Below are 20,645 nucleotides of genomic sequence, written 5' to 3'. Positions count from 1 at the left end.
GGGAATGAGAGGCTTCAGGGATGCAACTTTTAGGTTAGGGGTCCTAGAAAAGGAGTACAAGGGTCTGCAGTGGGCAGTGTATTTTTCTTCTGAGAACTAAAATACACATTCTGGTTCCCTAGGGAGAGGAATGAAAGGGAGCCTCAATTTTCTCATCTATGAAATGGAGGTGTCTATCTTAAAGAATTGTAATGTGCTTTAAATAAGATGAAGATGCGTGAAAAGGCCTGGAGCAATTCCTATCACAAAACAAGTACTCCGTATGTATTAATTAAATACAAATATTTACTGAGCGTACAGTTAGGGGCACTGACTGACACTGGAACCTCAAAATGAGGTAAGTTCAGTACCTCTAATACAGCTGCCTACTCTGCCTGCAGCACTTGGGCTATTATCTTCCTACAGAAGCAAGAGCTGATGACACTTGCTGACAGATACTGTAACAGCCCGCCCTACCTGAAGCCACAGTCCCATCAGAGACAGGTACAGCTCCTAGGCTGCGTAGGGGAAACTGAAATGAGAACTAAATTCTGTCCCAAGTTAGATCTAGCTAAGCACATTTCTCAAGACGTGTTCTAATAGAACTTGAAAGGTACTGTCCTAATGAATGAAGCACTGGGGCACAGCAGATGATGTGGGCCCAGGCCTGCAGAAGTCACTGGCTCTTTCCATGTGACCCGCTGATACTTGGTTTCAATATATTATTTTTTTCATTCAACTGCCTCTGTATCTCCTTGTCTGTCTCCCCTCTTAATTCTCCGTAGTTTGGAACAGAGCTTCATAACATTAGATCGGACCTTTACTAGCTGTATTAGTTTCCCATTACTCCTGTAACAAATTACCGCAAATTTAATGGCGTAACTATTACAGATTTATTCTTTTACAATTCTGAAGGTCACAAGTCCACAATGGGTCTCAGTGGGCTAGCATCAAGGTGTCAGCAGGGCAGTGGTCTTTTCTGGAGCTCTGAGGAAGACTCTGCTCCCTTGCCTTCTGCAGCTTAGAAGCCACCCGCTTTCTTTGGCTCATGACCCATTTTCCCAGCAACTTCAGGTCAGGTCCTTCTCATGCTGTATCTCTTTGGTTTTCCTCGTCTGCTTTTCTCTAACACTTTCTTTGTGATTCCCTTTGTGATTCCCTTGGACTCCTCTAGATAACCCAGGATGATCTTTATTTTAAAGGCAATTGATGAGCAAATGTAATTCCCCGTTGTTTATAACCTAACATTTTCACAGATTCCAAGCATGAGGACATGGACATCTTTGGAGTCCATTATTCAACTTAGCCGTACTAAACTATCACTAATACCAAAGTATTTCACACATTAGTTATCATATAATAAATCCTTAGTAACTGTTGGCTACCATCATTTATTATTACCATAATTATTTATACTATTTCCTTCTCCTTGGCTATTCCCCTAAGTCCCCCAGTAATGCAGCTGCTATTTGCATTTGAATTTGAGGAAATCAGATGATTCACAGTTCTGCATACATTTAAAGGTGGAGGAAATTTGTTGGTGGTGTTTCTTTGTAATTTTGGGGGTTTTTTTTTTGAGATTCACCTACCATAAAATTCAGCCTATTAAAGTGTACAGTTCAGTGGCATTTAGTATATTCATAATATTCACAAGGTTATACAACCATCACCATGATCTAATTCCAGAATATTTTCATCACCCCAGAAAGAAGTCCTATATATCTTAAAGTAGTCATCACTTACTGCCCCTGGCCCCAGCCCCTGGTAACCACTAACCTACTCTCTGCCCATTCAAAAAATTTAATATAAATGGAATCATGTAAGATGTAGCCCTCTACATGTAATATGTAGCTCCTCATGGAGCATGTTTTCAAAGCTCCATAGTTCAGCACGTTTCCTTACTCCATTCCTTTTTCTGGCTGACTAATATTCCATTGGATGGCTAGACCACAATTTGTTTATCCATTTATCAATTGAAGAACAGTTAGTTGGGTTTTCACCCTTTGGCTCTTACGATAGCGCTAGTGTGAACATTTGTTTAAGTTTTTGTGTGAATGTACGCTTTGAATTCACTCGAGGGTATACCCAGGAGTAAAATTGCTGAGTTGAATGGCAGTTCTGTGTTTAACTTTTGCAGTAACTACAGTGGCTACATCATATTATATTGGCTGCAACATTTTACTTTCCCACCAAGCAAAGTCTTAAATTATATAAAATAACAAATGAAGTGTCTTATAAATAAAATATGTGAGAGCCAACATACTAAAAAGGTTACTATTTGTATTTTAATGTGACTTCTCTAAAGAAAAAAAAATTGAAACTCATAAAATGCATAACTTTCTGAGGAATCAGATTGTCAGAAATCCAGTTAGCTTTGGGCTTTACCAAAAAGCTGAACAACTTATCATTTTTATCTATGCCTGACTAAGAACTTAAACAGTGTTCTGTTAATATTTACTTTTCCTGATGCCAGTCAAAATACTAGTCTGTAAATTGGCACTTCACCTTCAAATCATACCGATTTCTGGGCCCCAGTCAGAAAAAAAAAAAACAATCAGCTTCAATTATTATTCATAAAACAATCACCTATACATTTGGCATGCTAAATATATGACTGTATACTTGAACCTGAAGTTGTATAAGAGTGAACTCATGTTTTTTCCTTTCATATCAGAAGCAGTAACTGATACCTCCAAGGGTAATACAAATGAGGAAAGAGTCTCTAATAAATGCTGTGTGGAGTTGTTTGCATAACATAAAAATGACCGGTTTTCCAGCTTAGATGATAAAATATACCACCTTGAAGTAAGAGAGCAACAGTGCTAACTGAAACAAATATTTCTGTAGAAATCATGCACCAGTGTGTTACAGTTGCCTACCTTAAATGATTGGCATTTGAGGAATTCCTTAATTCCTTTCTCCCCATCAGAACCACGCTGATGGTTCTTCACCCTCTTCTAACGTCATGCAGCTCTAAACTCAAGATTCTGTGCCCCTGACTTCACTGCCTTCCTCTGACACCTTCCACCCAGTTAGAGACAGGAGGAAGAACATGAGATTGGAAGTAAAGCTGACCTAATTGTGGCACTTCCCAGCCCAAGGATGCTGGGCAAACCACTGAACTCCTTTGAGCTTCTCTGTTCACTTGTAAAATGAAGGAAATGATCATACAACTTCCATCGAATTGTTAGGACCATTGATGACTTGCAGCAATGCTTCGAACATAAGTACAGCCCCGTAGATGTTAAGTAAATCAAGTATCAAACTCATTGCCTTCACATAATAAGCACTCAAGAAATAACTATTGTTATTCAGTCACTATACAACTATTTCTTGAATGTCAGACACTATTCTAGGCACTGGGATATAGTCATGATCAAGGTAGATGAAGTTCCTTCACCAAGGAACTTACATTGTTGTAGGGAAGACCACAAGCATGTGAATATATGGCACAGTCACAGAAAGTCCCATAAGAACAATAAAGTAGGTTATGAGAATGGAAAGTGGGTGGGGGGCTGGGGCCAGTTTTATGGTAATGTTTTAAGCAGAGTGGTGAGGGAGGGCCTCTCTTGAGGACATGACATTTAACTAGAATTGCTGTTCACATCACTGTCTTCAGTATTTGCTCTTTGACTTCTCCCTGCACATTTTGGTGGCTTGTCTTCTATGCTCTTGATTTCCCTATAGCCTCAAACTTTGAGGAAGGAGAGGAGTCAGGAAGGTTTTTGATCTGTGGTTCCATGTATTAAGTGAAAGGCTAAATGGTAAAGTCCTGAATTTGTCTTAGTTCTGATTAAGTATCTATACCTTGGGAAAGCTTTGCTCCCAGAGGAAGAGTATTGGGGGACAACCTGGTATTCACACTTTATTTGATTACTGTAATCGCCTAAATCCATATAAAACTCAGAACATCAAAAATATTACTGGCTGTCATTTATGCAAAACCAGAGTGCTAACAAGTAGAAGAGCCAGGATTCGAGCTTACAAACTTCAAAGCATCCATTCTTTCCTGTACCCTTCTGTGCCCGCAGTGATCGTTAACACTGTTCTCCTAAGTAATTTCACATTTAGAAAATACTGCATCCTAGAAGAGTCAGATTACCGAGTTCAAATATAATGTGTATTTAAATATACATAAATATACATTACAGTATACATAAATAATATACTATTAAATATAATGCATATTTACATATAATGTATATTTAAATTCATCTTTATTGAGCAACTACATTTCATTCAAATACAGTATTAACCTCATACATGCCAGGCACTGTTCTAGGTGCTGATACCATAATCCTAGCACTACCACTGTTTATTGAGCATCTTCTATTTTTTCTGTGTTAGAACTTGTAATATTCACAAAGATAGGTATTGTAGCCATATCTTATACATGTGAGACCCAAGATTCAGAGTGATTCTGAATACCCAAAGTTCAACAGTAAGTGGTGGAAGCAGATATTGGGTCTGTTTATTGCCGAGCCTTAATGCCTACCTTGTTCTCCTTCACTGAGAAATGCTAAGATGCACAGTCTCAGCTCTCCAGAAGCAAAGCCAAAAGATGTTATCCGTGTAGGCTGGCAGATCTAATAATTTTCATACAGACGTTATAATTTTATTTCATTTCATCCCCACAGTAGCCTTCAGCAAATGGTGGTAGTGGCGGGATGCTGTTAGGCAGTAGTATTAGTGTTATTAGCTAGATGCCAAAGTACCTGGAATCGGAGGCGGACTGATCGCTGCTACCTGTTGTCAGGAGTCCGGCGGAATGCTGTGGGAACCCAGCGGGCGATGTGGGAATGCTTGCGGTAGGGCCTGAGAGAGTACTTTCTTGGAGGCGAGCTTTGCTCCAATTGGGAAAGCTTCTGTTTGACCTGGGCTCTGAAAAGTAAGACCTCCTGGAAAGGTCTCTAATGTTATCACCAGTTACCAGAGGATGGAGCTAAGGGGAACAGGTTGGTCGCGTAGCCAGTTGACAGAGCAGGGATTATCATTGGGCCTGCCCTACCCTTCACCTAGAACCTCGACCCTCATTTAGAACAGCATACCAGGAAAGGTTCACTGGCCTTTTCAGTATCTCTTTGTGAACAAAGCTAAGTCTGATTCTTATGGACTCTGGAAACAAAGTGCATAAGGTTAATGGGGAAAAGAAGTAACAAAAGATCAGGGTCAGCCGGATCAGCCCCTCCTGAAGAGTCAAAGATCCTGGTTGTGCCATGGGCCTTCTGTGTAATGTGGCCTTGGACCTCAGTTTCCTTATCTGTAGAATGATGTATATTAGCCAGTGTTTCTCAAATATTTGCATGCATCTGAATCACCTGGAGGGCTTCTTAAAACAAACTGCTAGACCTCCACCCCCCAGAGTCTCTGATTCAGTAGGTCTGGGATGGAACCCAAGAATTTACAACTAATAAATTCCCAAGAGATGCTGATGCTGCTACGCCAGGGACCAAACTTGGGAACCACTGATCTCAGTTCTCGTTTCCTCTCTGGTCCTCCATTTAAAAAGTGATAGCATCGAAATCAGGAGGTCTGGACCATAGAGTTCCACCTCCGACTGCCTGTGTCTTCACCAGTGAAGTGAGAAACTCACAATTCCCATTGGCATAGGAGGAAGGAGAGAATCAATTCTCTCATTTAAAAGAAACCAGTTATGAAAAGAATACTGTATAAATTGTCAGTTGTGTAGCCAAGATATGGAAGCAACCTAAGTGTCCATCGATATCCAAACAGATAAGAAAGATATGGTGTGCATACACACACACACACACACACACACACACTGAAATATTACATAGCCACAAAAGAGGATGCGATCTTGCTATTTGCAACAACAACATGGATACACCTAGAAGGTGTTAAGCTAAGTGAAATAAGTCAGACCGAGAAAGACAAATACCATATGATTCTATTCATAGGTAGAATGTAAAAAAAAAAAAAAAGAATAAACAAGCAGAAGGCAGACCAAAAAACAGACAACAAACTAATGGTTACCAGAGGGAAGGGAGGTGAGGGAATGGCAAACAGGTGAAGAGGAGAGGGAGATACAGGCTTCCAGTTATGTAATGAATAAGTCATGGGAATAAAAGGCACAGCGTAGAGAACATAGTCAATGATATTGCAGTAGGGCTGTATGGTGACAGATTGTACCTACACTTGTGGTGAGCAGAGCATAACTAGAGGTTGAATCACTGTGTGGTACACCTGAAACTAATGTAACATTGTGTGTCAACCATACTCAAATATAAATGTTTCCAGTAAAAACTAGTCATTTGCGCGTATCCATGTTTGAAGTAGACATTCTGCTTTGACAGAGTCCTTGAGGAAACTGGGTCTACCTATCAAGTGAAAGAAACAACAGAAAATGTCTCATTTCCATAAAGAAAAGGAAGCTTAGTGCAAGAGGAAGTGCACCCATGGAGAATGTACTTAAAATCCAAATGACCCATGAGGGACCCCCATCTTAATTTGGCAGATAAAAGTTTCCCTGCTATCTATTTAACAAATTAATAAAAAAAGAACATAAATAAAAGGGAATAATAACTTAGAGCTATCTGGGCACCTGAGTCTGTGAGCCCTTTAGGGCCTTGGCACCTAAAGAGAAGAGGAGAAAAAGATCCTTGTCTCTGAGGCTTTGAAAGTGCCTTTCCCTGAGGCACTGGGGAAGCTCTGGGGGTCCAAGGAACCAAAGGGCTGAGATGCCTGGGGCATGAGTCTGTTTGATCCAATAAAGAGCCAGGAAAAAAAAATGGCTGGTAAGTAATTTTGCTATTTCATTTGGTGCGAAAGAGAAGGCAAAACACCAGAATATTCAATGAGCCAAACAAAGTACAAATGTGGCGCGAGTGTGAACGCAGGCTGCCCCTTTCCCGGGGAGCGTTTCCAAGTCTGAATGAAGCGCTCGCTGCTGAGGCTAATGTACAATAGCATGCATTTTAAACCATGGTGACCCTTTTGTTTTTCTGATAGGCGAAGACGAAGACGAATTTGAGAATTTCATGCTGCCTCTTACGGTCTCTTTTGAAACCGTATTACAAATATTCAACAACAACTTTAAACAAGGAGATGTCAAGGTGGGTTTGTTCCTAAACGTGCCGAGAGTTGATTTCGCTCATTCTCGGTCATCCAGATCCGCAGAAAGGTTCTGCGTATCTGTATGTGCTCTGTTTCTCATCGGTCTTGCTTTCTCAGTCGCATGTGTCTTTGAGTTGTACTTTGTGTACAAGCCTTTTTTTTACTTTCATCCACAAACTGACTTTGAGGCCAGTGAGTGATTTGGGGCACTTGATGATTAGATGATTTCTCTCTTGCGGCAGTTAGTATCTTTAAAAGAACACGTCTCGTGGCACACCACTTGAAACAGCCGTGTTCCCGCACCTGCCCTGCCTGTATGTGTCAACATATTTATATGGAGGAAGGCTCAAACATGCACATGCTAAAACACTACATCTCTAAATATGTTTTTAAACAAGAATTTATATAAATCAAGACTTTATTAAATGGCTAGGCATATATGTATAAATAGGAGCTGGTCTTGAAGTATTGCGTTCTTAAACTGAGCAAAGTGATTAGGATAACTGATAGCTAAATAAGGTTTTTATGCGCCTGTGGGAGCCGTATTAGGATTGATTTGACAAGTCCGTTCAGCTGTGGCAGCAGTCACACTATCCAAGACAACATTATGTTTTATTAGTAAAATCCTTAAGTGTAGCAAGCGGTTTGTGACAAAACAGCCCCAGATTTTAATGTGGGGGGGGGTGGGGAACACCAGATCTGCAAAGCAGGAACAGCATCGTCTAAAACCATAACGCGTCTGGGCTGTATTAAACAGATTGACACCGATGATCATTTTTAAAAGCCTAATAAAGGTACCCCGGAGAAGGTAGGCGCCTCTGTTAGTGATCCTTGAGTCATATTTTATTGTTATTTGGAACCGGTTGAAAACATTAACCGTCATTTTGCATGGCTTCTCTTCTCTCCACCAAAAACAAACAAACAGAAACACGAAAAACTTAGCACGAAGAAGCCAGAGAGTAAAACAAAGGCCTTTAATAGTTATTTTAGTCTAATTCTTCTACCCAAAAAATAAGCCGCCAAATGCTATACCTTTTAATTTGAAAGAGAGTTTTTGTTAAATGAATGTTTTTCAACATGCAGTAGGCACAGAATTTTAAAACCAAAAAGGATCCTAGCAATTTTCTTTGTGTTCATTCGTAGTCTTGCTAAAATTCTTCACCAGACTTTCTATCCGGGTTAGCTATGTTTTTGAGATGTCTTCCAAGTATTTTTAAGGACCAACAACATCTTTGCAGCTCCGAGGTGGCTCTGGGTGCCCTTCATATCAGAGAGAAGCAGTGAGGGTGAAAAACACCATCTTTCTAAAAATTACGTTTGTCTCATTTGAAGATTTCATTATGCTCCAAGCCCATTTTGATGCAATCCCATCTAGTTTGATAGAAACCGTCTTCCTAGAGTCATTTTTAATGGAGTTCCAGTGATATATCCCTAAACCAGCAAGTTCTTAACGACCCTGGAAAGTGACTGCTTGATTACACTTTAACGGTATTTGCAAATAAAATCACAAGTAATTAAGGGGAAATCTCCAGGCTTTTGAGCAAGTTTGATGCATGATAACTGCCTGATTCAGCTTCATCTAGAGTAATGCTGTGTAGGCAACAGCTACTGAGATCAATAGCAACGTAATGATAGTGGCAGAATTAAGTGAGTAACCTGAGAACTGTGCCTCAGAATGCATGCAGCTGCCACGAACCAGGGCCACACAGTGCACTCCGTGCTTCCGTCCTAAATGTTCATCAAAAGACGCCCTGCAGGAAAATGGAGTTAGATGCTCTTTATTGCTGATCGTGTCTCTTGCCACATTTATCAGGGAAATTGGATTAGCAGTTGGCAGCTGCAGGTAGACAAGATTCTGCAGTGATTAAATATGCAGCTTGGCTGCATTTGTTGTGACAGACCTTTAGTAAATTCTACTGTAAGCACCATCTGTCTAATTTGTGTAAAGAAAACTTGGTGCTTTAAGCTACCGATAAAGAACTAAATCTGTTGCTTTATCATAAACAAAACTTTTGCACTAAATGCTTTTAAATGTAATTTATTAGGTTAAGGCTATTTTTCTATCACGATGAATAAATAATACATGCAAAAGTGCTTTCAGGTACTTCATTTTGCAAGTACTCGAGATAAAAACAGTTCTGTTTTGTTCTTCAATAAAGTATTTAGTATTCCAATCCGCAGGAGGTGATGCTGTTAAAATATCTCTATGAAAATGCCGCAGGACTGCCAAATTCATTTAATTTGCAACCCTTACCAGGATTTTCGAACTCCCTGTTTATAGATATTTTTTAAATACGGATTTCAGGATAAACGGAAGCAGTGAGAACCTGTGTTGCCAAATTGAAATATGGTTGCGAGGGTAGAAATGCTGCAAAACTCTTAAATTTATAGCCTTGTTTTCCTACTTAGTCCTAATAAAATTGAAGAGAACATTGAATTTTTGTCTTGGGTTTTTCTCTTAAGAAAGGGAAAAAGAAAGAAAACGCGGTGACAAATCCTGGCTCCGAAGCATTAGTTCAAAATATATGTCTCCCCCCCCACCCAATAATTGTATCCATAGTAAAATACAGTCCAGTACTCCCTTGACTCATGCATCATTTTTGATTTAGCCATGACGTCATCGATTTTAAGGAAAATGAATGAAAACTTCTCAGAGGAAGAGGAGCAGTTAAATAGGAACCTGCTATCTTTAGTCCCTTCGTAAAAACTCCACAATGTTAAATTATTTAAAATCCTTGATTTTCAGCATGCGCACATTAAAAGTTTTCGCACTAAGTGCCAAATGTTGCAAACAGCACTTTAACAGAATGATTTTGCTTTGATCCCTGTAGCAGTTCCTGAATAATTTATCACAGGTTATTGCCTTAATTCTGGAGAGGGATAGAGCAATAAAGGCAGATGAAAACACTCCAGTTGAAACACCTTGGGGCCTGCTCATTCCTCTGACACGGCTCTTTTGTTGGAACTATTTAGAGGTTATTAAGATGTGTCTCCAGAATTAAGAGTATGCTGTAAGGATGAAGACAGCCATCTTAATTCTAAAGACAAAGCACAATGACCCTTCACCTTCTTTTTCTTTTTGTTATTATATAGTAGAATTATGAGGATAATATTATAGCTGCCCCCAGTAGTGCCACTACAGTAAAGGGTCTGTCAGACTTTCCATTAGAAACCCTGTTTTGGGGGTCAGGGTGGAAGGAGCCGCATTTCAGCTGTTTCCCAGCCCATTCGTCTCACGCTTGGTACACAGACAACTATTCGCCACGCGGCCCGCTGAAGCACGCAGCGGCTTCTCCTGGTGCAGTCCCGACGGGAATCCTTAGGATTGCACACCCCAGACCTCCCCAGCTCCCCAAAACAGCCTCACTGCAAATAGAGGGAGCCTCTCTCACTCTTCAGATCAATCAAGTGTTGACCAACGGTGACTGTCCTGTAGGATAAAGAGGCAACTCTTTGTACTCTTTTAAATGAGATGGTGAATTGCGGCTCCTCCTTCCCTAAATTTCAATCAGACGGCCCCTTGCTCTCTGAGGTCGAGATCCTTCAGCAGCCTGGTTGAACTTCTAGGGAAGGGCTGTCCTAACACCAGAGCTGGCTATGCTTTGGCTACCAAGAAAGTACTCCCTTACTGTTGTTTGAGTGTCTGTATAGATTATTTCAGTACTCTTGCGGCCGTAAGAGAAAAGAGTTTGTTTGAAACGAAGCATCTCTTTCTTACTCACATTAACACTGTATTTTCCTGTCCAGTTGCATCTACAGGAAACATCCATTTAGTTGTTATGTTGTCATGTGCTTCCTCTGCTCTGTAGTAACATTTTCTAAAATTAAACGCTGATATAGTTTCATAGATTCAGGTCACTTAGAGCACTTTTATTAACTTGGCATCTTTTAAGGAAGAAAAAGTTGTGATAAAATAAATGACAACCTTTTTGTGAAATGAAGATAGTCTAAGATATTTTTAAGAGCCCTTTGCACTAAGCATGAAGAAAGTAAAACTTGTGGTTCCAATCGACTAATTTAGAGCTGAACGGTGGGTACCTCCCGTATATGTGAAAACTTAATATTATTTGAAGAGTAGCCCATAACCTCTAAGTATACGTAATAAAAATAGGCCAAAAGCCCACTGTCATAGAAAGACTCTGGAGCTAAATACTCACAATAGAATTGTTCAAAGAAGCCGTCTTAGAAGACGTGTTTTGTCCTGGAGGCCACGAGAAATGTGGAAAGCTGCGAAAGAGAGGAACAGTTTCCAAGTGGTGAAAAAAAGGTTACATAAAAGGCAAAATGGCTTTTTTAGAAAAATAGTAAGTCACATGAGAGAACTATAAGTCACGAACGGATTCTAGAATAAAAGGACTAGTGAGATTACAAGAGGAAAAAGAATGAGTCGTTTAAAGAAGCAGACACAAATACAGGGTTTACCGACTCAGAAATGCAGATTACCATCATTCTACAAACCGTTAGACAGTTTGAAACTAAATATTTTATAAACAACTTCCGGTTATATGGAGTCACCTTTTGGGCGCAGGGGTCGAGAGGACGATCGGAAATTACAGATACTTCTGACAGATAAGCTGTTCTTTGCTACTTTGAGATGTTATTTAGCCATTAAGATGAGGCTTAGGATTCACTTCCAAGTGCTTGATGATAATTTAAATGCCTTCCTATTACAAGGTTTTCGTTTATTACCAAAGTGTGGGGAAAAAGAAAATCCGGTAAAAAGAAAAGTTCAGAGCCCATTTCCTGGCAGAATATTTGTACCGAAACAGTATCTTCAGAAATCACAGTTGCATATCTCAATTATCCCACTCCCTTGTTTTGCAATTATGTTTATTTGTGCTCTTTGTTCTGACATTCTAGCATCTGTTCATGGGTTTTCTTTTTCTCTTCCCAAGCATCATCCTAAGGACAGCTTAATTAAGAGTCCAGAGTACAAGTCAGATCTGTTTGACTTAAGAGTCAAGCTGGTTGTTTTTTTTTTTCCTGTCTCTGAAACTAANTTACATAAGTTTACTTAATTGATTCCTCAGAATGCCCCTGTGAAAGAGGCAATATTAGCCCCTTTTATAGATGAGAAAGCTGAGCCTGGTAAATTGCCTTGCCTGAAGTCTTACGGTAAAGCAGCAGAGATGGGGCTCAGATTCAAGTCTTCCGATAAGCAGTACAGATCCCTTTTCCTGACACCTTTTCTTCACTTGGGACGTGCGAGTGCCATTCTCGGGATGTCATGGTAGCAGTAGGTCACCTGGCCAGTTTTATTTTGTCCTGAGTTTCTAGAGATATTCCTGAGGGATCCTTAAATGCCAGTGTGCTTCCAGATTAGACTCCAGAATAGACTCCAGATTGCTCGGTGGGGCTGATTCATGCAAGCCGATGTAGTTAAGATTTGCCATTATTAAATAATGTCTAGACCCTGTGCATTTCTGTTCTGTGGAATTAACAATCCTCGTCTCTTTTTTTCTTTTTCCTAATTTGGCATGATTCGGAAACAAAGTATATTAAGAATCTAAATGTTCCTAAACTACTAGAATTATGACTTAGCTCAGTTTATAAGAAGCAGAGTCGAGCCGGTCAGCAGATTTGATGGTCTGTTTGTTTAAAAGGGTCTACGGTTTTCTATAGAAAGGGATCCGAGCGAGACATTTTAGCTAATGAATCAAAATCAGATATGTGGTCATTATTGCCTGATTATTACTCCATCTGCTCTGCGCTAACGTGAAAATCAATTACTGTGTCTCTTTCCCACTGACAGCGTATGTTGATCGGGCTGGCAAGAGATCTTCGAGGGATTGCCTTTGCACTGAACACAAAGACCAGCTACACCATGCTGTTTGACTGGATGTATCCTTATTACACTGTGACAACACCAGCTCTGTGCACAGAGGGATGCCAGGCCCCTCGCTTTCGTTTAATAGTATGGCACAGTAGGGAAGAGGAAACAAAGCTAAATGAACTAATGTGTAATCAGCTAAAAATTACAGCACAGTGGCAGCAGTGCAGATAACTGAGCACAGCATTTGGAGACCCAGCTCGGAGAGGTCACTTTTTGGTGCCATTAAATATTGACAACTTAAAAATCACATTCCCAAATGATTGTTTATGTAGGGACTGCAGGGGTAATCAGGCTAACATCTTTAACTCAGGATCAATGAATCTTACCATTTGGCATTTTCGAGGAGATTTGAATTTCTGTTCCATCTCAATTAGCAGGGCTGAGAAGGTTGCTTTATCTCTTGCAGGCTCAATTCATCGTGCCCCTGCTTTTCACCATCATGAAAATATTAATGGAGATGCAAAAGGGGGAACTAATTGGTCAGGGTTTTTCATTTAGTATACATACTGAATTTACCTTTGTCAAGGCTTAGTACAGATAGCAACGTAAATAAACAAAGAAACAAACATCCCCCGCAGAAATGCCTCATGTAAGAGTGAGACAGACGTGGACTCTGGTGTCAGAGCGGGCTTGAAGTTCAGCTCTCCACTGGCTGTGTAAGCCTTGGCAAGTTATTTCACATCTCTGAGCCGTGGTTTTCTCATCTGAAAAAAGAGACATCCACCATCATGGCTCACTGGGACCATTAAAATAGGTAACACACTTTGTGTAATGTCTGGGACATATTTGGGAGTCCTAAATGGTTGCTCTTAATATTGTTTCAGTCGTATTGTGTGTATCCTCTTTGATCCTAACAGGAAGTGACAATTTATAAAGTCATGTAAGTGTAATATGTTTTCATGCCTTTATGCATAAAGCCATCAGAGCACCGAAGAAAAATTCTATAGCCTTAAAGCAATTGTAGTTTTTAAGTTATACTTAAAAGTTATACTTTAAGTTATTGCTCAGTTGCTCTTTTCAACCCCTTCTTATCCAGACTTCCTTCATAAACTAAACTGCAAAAGAAATTTCTTTTTTTTTTTTTTATTTACTTATTGTTTAAGAGAGAGAAGGGGGGATCCCAAACAGGCTCCGCGTTATGAGCATGGAGCCTGACATAGGACTCGATCCTATCGCCACAAGATCATGACCTGAGGCCCAAATCAAGAGTCGGACACTTAACCAGCTGAGCCACCCGCCACCCGCCACCCACCCCTGCAAAAGAAACTTCTTAAAGGCAACCTTTCACTGCTGATGCACAGTTAGGCCAAAAACATAGCTAACAGGGGATCTGGGCATGTTTTAGGGAGAACTCTATGCATTAAAAAATTTTTTTCTAACTTTAATTTGAATACTGACTTACATTTTTAGTTACTATTAAAACCTTCATCAGATATGTGTGTGCATAGGAGGGTAAGAGGTAATAGTTTTCCATGTCCCTGAAGGACCGTGTGTGTCTTTATATCAGCATACCAAGTACATGTACAAAGACTGTGGATTTTAACACTGAAAGTCCTACGGTTCTTTTAACCATGAAGAATAAACTGAAATTACCTATTACTTTTTATTTGGCTAAAAATAAATAGAAGCTTACAACGTGAAAACTTTCATTTATTTGACAAAAATCATAAAAACCTAGTTTTGGCACTTTGGAACTGATGGTGATCTTGACACCAAGCTGCAACCCCCTAGGATGTCCAGCAGTTAGTGTTTCCCGTTTCCCTCCTCAGCGGACCCCGCCAAGAGTCAAGTCCAGAGCCTTTCCCCTCGGTGTCAAAGAATACAAATATCTGCCATAATCGATACCGCCTAAAATTCATAGCACATACTGTAAGTTTTTAATTAAGTCTGTCTTCCATTTACTTCCTCACTGAGCTCCTTCTCTTTGGCACCTATCTGAAGTGAGACTTCTGTCCAGCAGGTGGCAGACAGTAGCAAATGGAAGGCCCTGGGACTTCGTGTTTTTGTTTTGAACTGGAAACTATTGTCTCCTCCCTGTGACCATAGATGTTGACGTTATTAGGGTCAGTGGCAGAGGGCGAAGTGTCAGTTATGCGGGGAACTGTGCTAGAAGATTGCCAAACAGGATGGCTTGGTACTGGCTTTGCTTATAATAATTGAGTTTCAGTAGCAAATCAGCTTCCTTGGGAAAAGGCCAAAGGCTTTTCATAATTGTATTGACAACAAAATGAATATGATAAATGGTGTTCATTCAGTTGAGACAAGATTTATAGTTTTCCTTTGGGCAAGGGATGAAGAGCAAATATTTATAATAATAGTAAAATTTGTTTAAAAGTTACATTATTTGATCATTCAAAAAGCTTTATTAAAATATTTTGAAATACTTTAAGCAGTTTCAGGTGATAAAGTACAGATTCTTCTCAAAGTATTCTAGTCATGTAAAAATGAATAAGGATATGATAAGAAAAAAAAACATGGATATGAAAGTCATTTATTCTTCCTGAAATATTGATATGTCAAACCGTCAGTGATGATTCCCACATTACTGCCGGGGAAAGTTTATTTTTGCCTTTTATCCACATAAATGTGTGTTCTTTAATTTGTTATACAGTCCTTAGCATGCAGAAGAAATGTCCTACAAGAGCACATGTCATCTTAAAGTCAAAATGCATTTTATTTATGGCGATTATTTGATAAAATGCTATTTTAGTGGTTAGCTATTTAATTCAAAAACATTTCTGTAAACACTGACTGCATTAACTGCTACACGAACTGCATTGCTTATCACTGTCCTTCCAAAACTAAATTGCCTGAAACTACATAGCAAACATGTTGATAAATTGTTCCACTCCTGGGGAATTGAAGAATCACTGATACACTTCTTTGCCCATATAGTGAGAACACAATATAAAAGCACCTTACCTTGTAGCACATTTAGTCACCTTGTTTAAAGTCTTCCCAGATCCTTCGTAAACTGAAGTATCAGAAATCCAGGCAGCAATTGGGAAAAAAAAAAAAAAAAAGAATGTGTATGATGCTATTTCTTTCGACTCACTTTTTTCACTTGTCATAATCTGATCTCCGAGTCCTCTGGTTTTCAGTCAGGTAATTGAACTAATGGATATGCATAAGCACATCATACAAAGACAAGTCCAGACTACATGTAGATGTGCAGAAGAGCATAGACTTGAGAACAGAACAGTCTTGGATTCCAGTCCTGGTTTCGCCACTTAACCTGAGGGTTCAGAAAACAAGTACAGAAACCTATGGGCTCTTGGATAAGTTACTTAATGTCTCAGAATCCCAGTTTTCTCTTCTGCAAAACAGAGCTAATCATACCTGTCTCACAGGTATAGCGTAAGAAATGAGTGAATGGACGTATTTAATGGCCCAATCCAGTGTCTGGCACAAAGTAGATACTCCACTACTGCTGTTAGTTCTTTTCTCTAATAGGAAATGAGGCAAAGGAATCCCATTTGCTTACTTATTCAGCGAATTTGGCTAAGGTCTGTGCTAGGTTTCATGAGGGATGTAGATTACTTAGACTCAAATCCTACCCCAAAATGAGCTTATAATTAAATAGAGTCTGTTAGATCCCTGCATAAATGAATATAATTAAATATAGAAGGTGATAAGCGCCATGACAACAGATACAGAAAGAGAGATTGCATTTAGCTGGGGAATCAGGAAGGGCTCTGTCAAAGTACACATATTTCTCTGGATCTTACCAAATGCATAGGATTAGAGTATTGGAACTATGAAATAAGAGGGTTTTGGTTGGCCTAAGCGCAGGTTTTGGAAGGGGAGAGTGGAGATGTTTTCTTGTAGATCCCACTTATTTCACGCTTGGAAATGCAGTTTGTCTGGGACCCTTGAATATCTGGCTAAGGAATTTTGACCCTATCCCATAGACAGCATGAAGCAGTTGTTGTGATTGCTTCACAAAGTCAGAATTGTACCTCGGGGAGAAAGTGAGCCTGAAAAAAAAATCACTGTTCAGCAAGCACACGGTGCTGTATGCTAAGCCTGAGGAATGAATAAAAGGATTGCTTTTCACAAGAATGAATAAAATGGATCACTCTTTAGAAGCTCACCATCTCGTAGATAGGACATACAAGTAATGAACCGTTGATGGCTTGTCACAAAGATGCATGCAAAGGACCATATGAACATGGAAGAGGAAGAGATTGGCATTTGGGGAAAAAAAAAAAAAAAAACAGTGGGCTTCCCTTCGAAGTGAAAGGTGGGCAAGGTGTTGAAAGGTAGATAGACATTTGCTAGACAGAAAAGACTTCCAGCAGCATTTGCCTTTGTGAACAAAGGTATACCTGTTTCACATTCATGAAGTACCTTTAAAATAAGCTCCGAACTGGCAGGCTCTTTCTGTTCTGGAACCACATCCTCACACCCCTGTCTCCTAACGGTTTTAAAATAAACTCTTTTGTTGCCTTCTAGGATGTTACTGTGCTTTCCCTACTGTGAGATACCAGAGGGAAAGAATGATGTGTTTTCCTATTTCTGTTTCCTTGGGGTCCAGTCATACTGACTGCTGGTTGGGTGGGTGGATGGGTGGGTGGTTGTCGTCAAGAAGGAAACCTCATGCTTTCCTTTTCTTTTTTTTTTTTTTTTTTCATCATATTTGGCGTCTGATAAGACAATATCGTATCATTAACACTTTCGATCTTCCATTTATCTGATGTAGACATTAGGAATTCATCAGGAAGGTTTGGGTGAAAGCAGTTAGGTCTCTGCCTCTTCTACCTAAGGGCTCCCACTGCCTTCCTTCTTTCCATAAATAGGCAGTCCTCACAGGCCCCTGGAAAATTAAACTCGTAGAGTAAGGTTCTGATTCTCACCCTGTAATCTGAGTCTGGCACTCTCACTCTGAAGCCCTTTTAACCTCTCCGCCTGGTAGACCTCTACTCTGCTTTCCAGTAATCACTCATTTTCTCTGTGGCAGTCACCTCTGTCAGAAGCATATTAGAATTGGCACTGCTCTCATTCCACACAGAAAAGGGAGCATCCCCTCATATCCCGCGGCTTTCTCCCATAGTGAATGCAGTGTGCTCTGAAAAATATGATGGTTCTAATGCCTTTAGAATGCCTTGCCAAGGAGCTTCTGTGTGCTTCTGATCCTCCTCGATTCTGAGATTTGGGTCTTGTCAGTTTCCTGGCTAGCCTTCCAGATGCTTTCCCACTAAAGGTCACGGAGTGTGCTCAGATCTCTTGGTGGAATATTTTCTCACCTGTGCTCCCCTGGCATTGCTTGAGAATTTTGGTACTCGGAGAATCTCTGTTGTGTGCTAGCCACCCAGACTTGAGAATGCATTCTCTAAGAATAAAAGCCATGTCTTAACTTTTCTCTGGATCCCCGGCCCCCAGCACAGTAAATAGCACATAGTGTCTGTGATCTATCAAAAACAGCCGATTTTCTGCCACATAGAAAAAAACAAAACCGTAAGTTATCTGACAATAGCCAAAATAGAGTTAATAATGAAGTTCATTGATTTCACTTTTTTCAATTTTTTTAAATTTTTTTTAGTGTTTTTTATTTCTGTGAGAGAGAGAGAGAGACACACACAGTGTGAGCAGGGGAAGGTCAGAGAGAGAGGGAGATACAGAATCTGAAGCAGGCTCCAGGCTCTGAGCTGGCTGTCAGCACAGAGCCCGACGCGGGGCTCGAACCCACCAACCGTGAGATCATGACCTGAGCCGAAGTTGGACGCTTAACCTACTGAGCCACCCAGGTGCCCCTCAGTTTTTTTCATATTTATCCAACTGAAACTTTATACATACACACTGACTTCTTATCTCCCTTCTCCGCTTCATTTCCCTTTGTAGTACTCTCTAACATATTATATATGTGTTTTATTTATTTTCTATCTTTTCTTATTAGAATATAAAGTCCATGAGGGCAGGAATTTTTTAATGTTTGGTTTGCTGGTGGCTCCAGAGAGTCTAATACAATGAATAGACAGTTATACAATAGAACTTCAGCAAATACTTGTTCAGTAAATTCTTTCAATACGTACAAAAACAAAGCCTTAACATTGTATATCTAGGGAGACAAAAGTATTGCTTTTTGCAATTTTAGGGAGCTTTCAGTTCTTAAGGAATTGGAAGGCTCATTTTCATTGAAAGTTATATGAATTATTTCCTGAGGCTTCAAAGTGAAATGCACAGTTAAAAAGGAAGAAATAGGCAATTCTGATCAAATATGCTCTACCTCATTTTTAGGTTGGCAGGCTTACAGCAACAAATATTCATTGAAACCTACTTTGTGCCCGGGCCATGCATACAACAAGTGCCTAGGTTCTGCCCTCAAAAAGTATTTAATAGGAGAGATCAAGTACTTAGGAAGCACTAGCACACAGTACCACAGCTAGACAGAGGAAACACACCTAACCAAGTCTTGGGGGACGGGAAGGCCAGGGAGCCTTCTAGGACTAATTGGCATCTATATTGAAATCTGAAGGTCAGACAGCAATAGCAAAGCCATGGTAGGGAAGCACAGTCTTTGCCCTTTAGAAACTCACTATCTCATGGGGCAGGCAGATAACAAAAACAATCTTAATAGTTTGTTGGAAGAGATATGGCATCAGAGTCCTCATTGAATGTAGATGAGGAAGAGATTGATGCCTTTTGACAAAACAGAAAGTTTCGCCATCCCAGGGGAACTGAAACTCGAACTAGGTGTTGAAAGACCAGAATGAGTTAGGCAGAAGAAGCCACATGTAGAAAAATGGAGACAAGAGAGTTGGATCTGAAGGGAACGGAGACTGGCTGAACCACAGATAGGCGGGAATACTAAGAGAGGAGTCTGAAAGTGCATAGGGTCCACATCTTAAAGGGCCTTGTATGCCGTCCCATGGAATTTGAAATGTATTCTAAAGAGCAAGGAAGAAAATTGTGGTATTTTTCACGATGGAGATATCTACTAGTGAGAGAAAGGGACACCACTAAGTAATGCAGCTCAGCACTTTCATCTGAAACAAGAAGACAAGTATACTGGAGAACATCAGATAGAGAGAGACTTAGAAAATGGCAAAAGAAAAGGAAATGAAGGAGTAGAATAGCATGTTTTTTGTGTGTGTGCTGCAGCTTAGGCCTTAATTTTATATCTCTGTGTCCATTTGGCAAGGAGGAGGCTGGTTATGGGTTAAAGTGGAGGGGCGGGTCCCAAGTTTTCTAGGTTCTGATGGTCTCAGCCATTGACTTATCAGAGGCATACACTTCTTACCTTTGAGGAAGATATTTGAGAATTTCTCCTTGGGTATACATGGGACTGTCTTTTTAGCCGACCTTGAGTAGATTAAAAGTTACCCAAAGCTTTTCTTCAAGCTAACATCTCCAGTGTTCCTTGAATCTATGGTGGGACCAAGCAGAGCAAGTCAACAACTTAAAAAAATGAGAAGAATATCAGTAATTTCTAAGCTGGAAGATAGATATACGGGGATTATTATTACTATTTCCCTCTACTTCTATGTATTTTTAATTTTTTTTTTTTTTTTTTTTGAGAGAGAGAGAGAGACATCGTAAGCACAAGAGGGTCAGAGAGAGAAGGAGACACAGAATCTGAAGCAGGCTCCAGGCTCTGAGCTGTCAGCACAGAGCCTGACGCGGGGCACGAACCCACGAACCGTGAGATCATGACCTGAGCCGAAGTCGGACACTCAACCGACTGAGCCACCCAGGCGCCCCTGTATTTTTAAAATTTCACAATAAATGACACTTTTTCTTAAGCTGTTTGATGCCCAGG

General features: G+C 40.1%; 1 protein-coding gene across 1 annotated transcript in view; it reads left to right on the top strand.

Annotated features, from left to right (window-relative positions):
* RANBP17 (RAN binding protein 17) overlaps positions 1-20,645 on the top strand; it is a 302,985-nt gene that overhangs the window by 222,765 nt on the left and 59,575 nt on the right. Inside the window, exons 20-21 of the mRNA XM_077757358.1 lie at positions 6,949-7,052; positions 12,806-12,894. Of these exons, the coding sequence (XP_077613484.1) occupies positions 6,949-7,052; positions 12,806-12,894 (193 nt within the window). The remainder of the gene's footprint in view (positions 1-6,948; positions 7,053-12,805; positions 12,895-20,645) is intronic.

Source organism: Crocuta crocuta, unplaced genomic scaffold (genome assembly GCF_008692635.1).
Source record: "Crocuta crocuta isolate KB4526 unplaced genomic scaffold, BGI_CrCroc_1.0 scaffold131, whole genome shotgun sequence".
Classification (NCBI taxonomy): Eukaryota; Metazoa; Chordata; class Mammalia; order Carnivora; family Hyaenidae; genus Crocuta; species Crocuta crocuta.
Note: the sequence above shows the minus strand (reverse complement) of the source record. Positions and strands in the feature narration are given on the sequence as shown.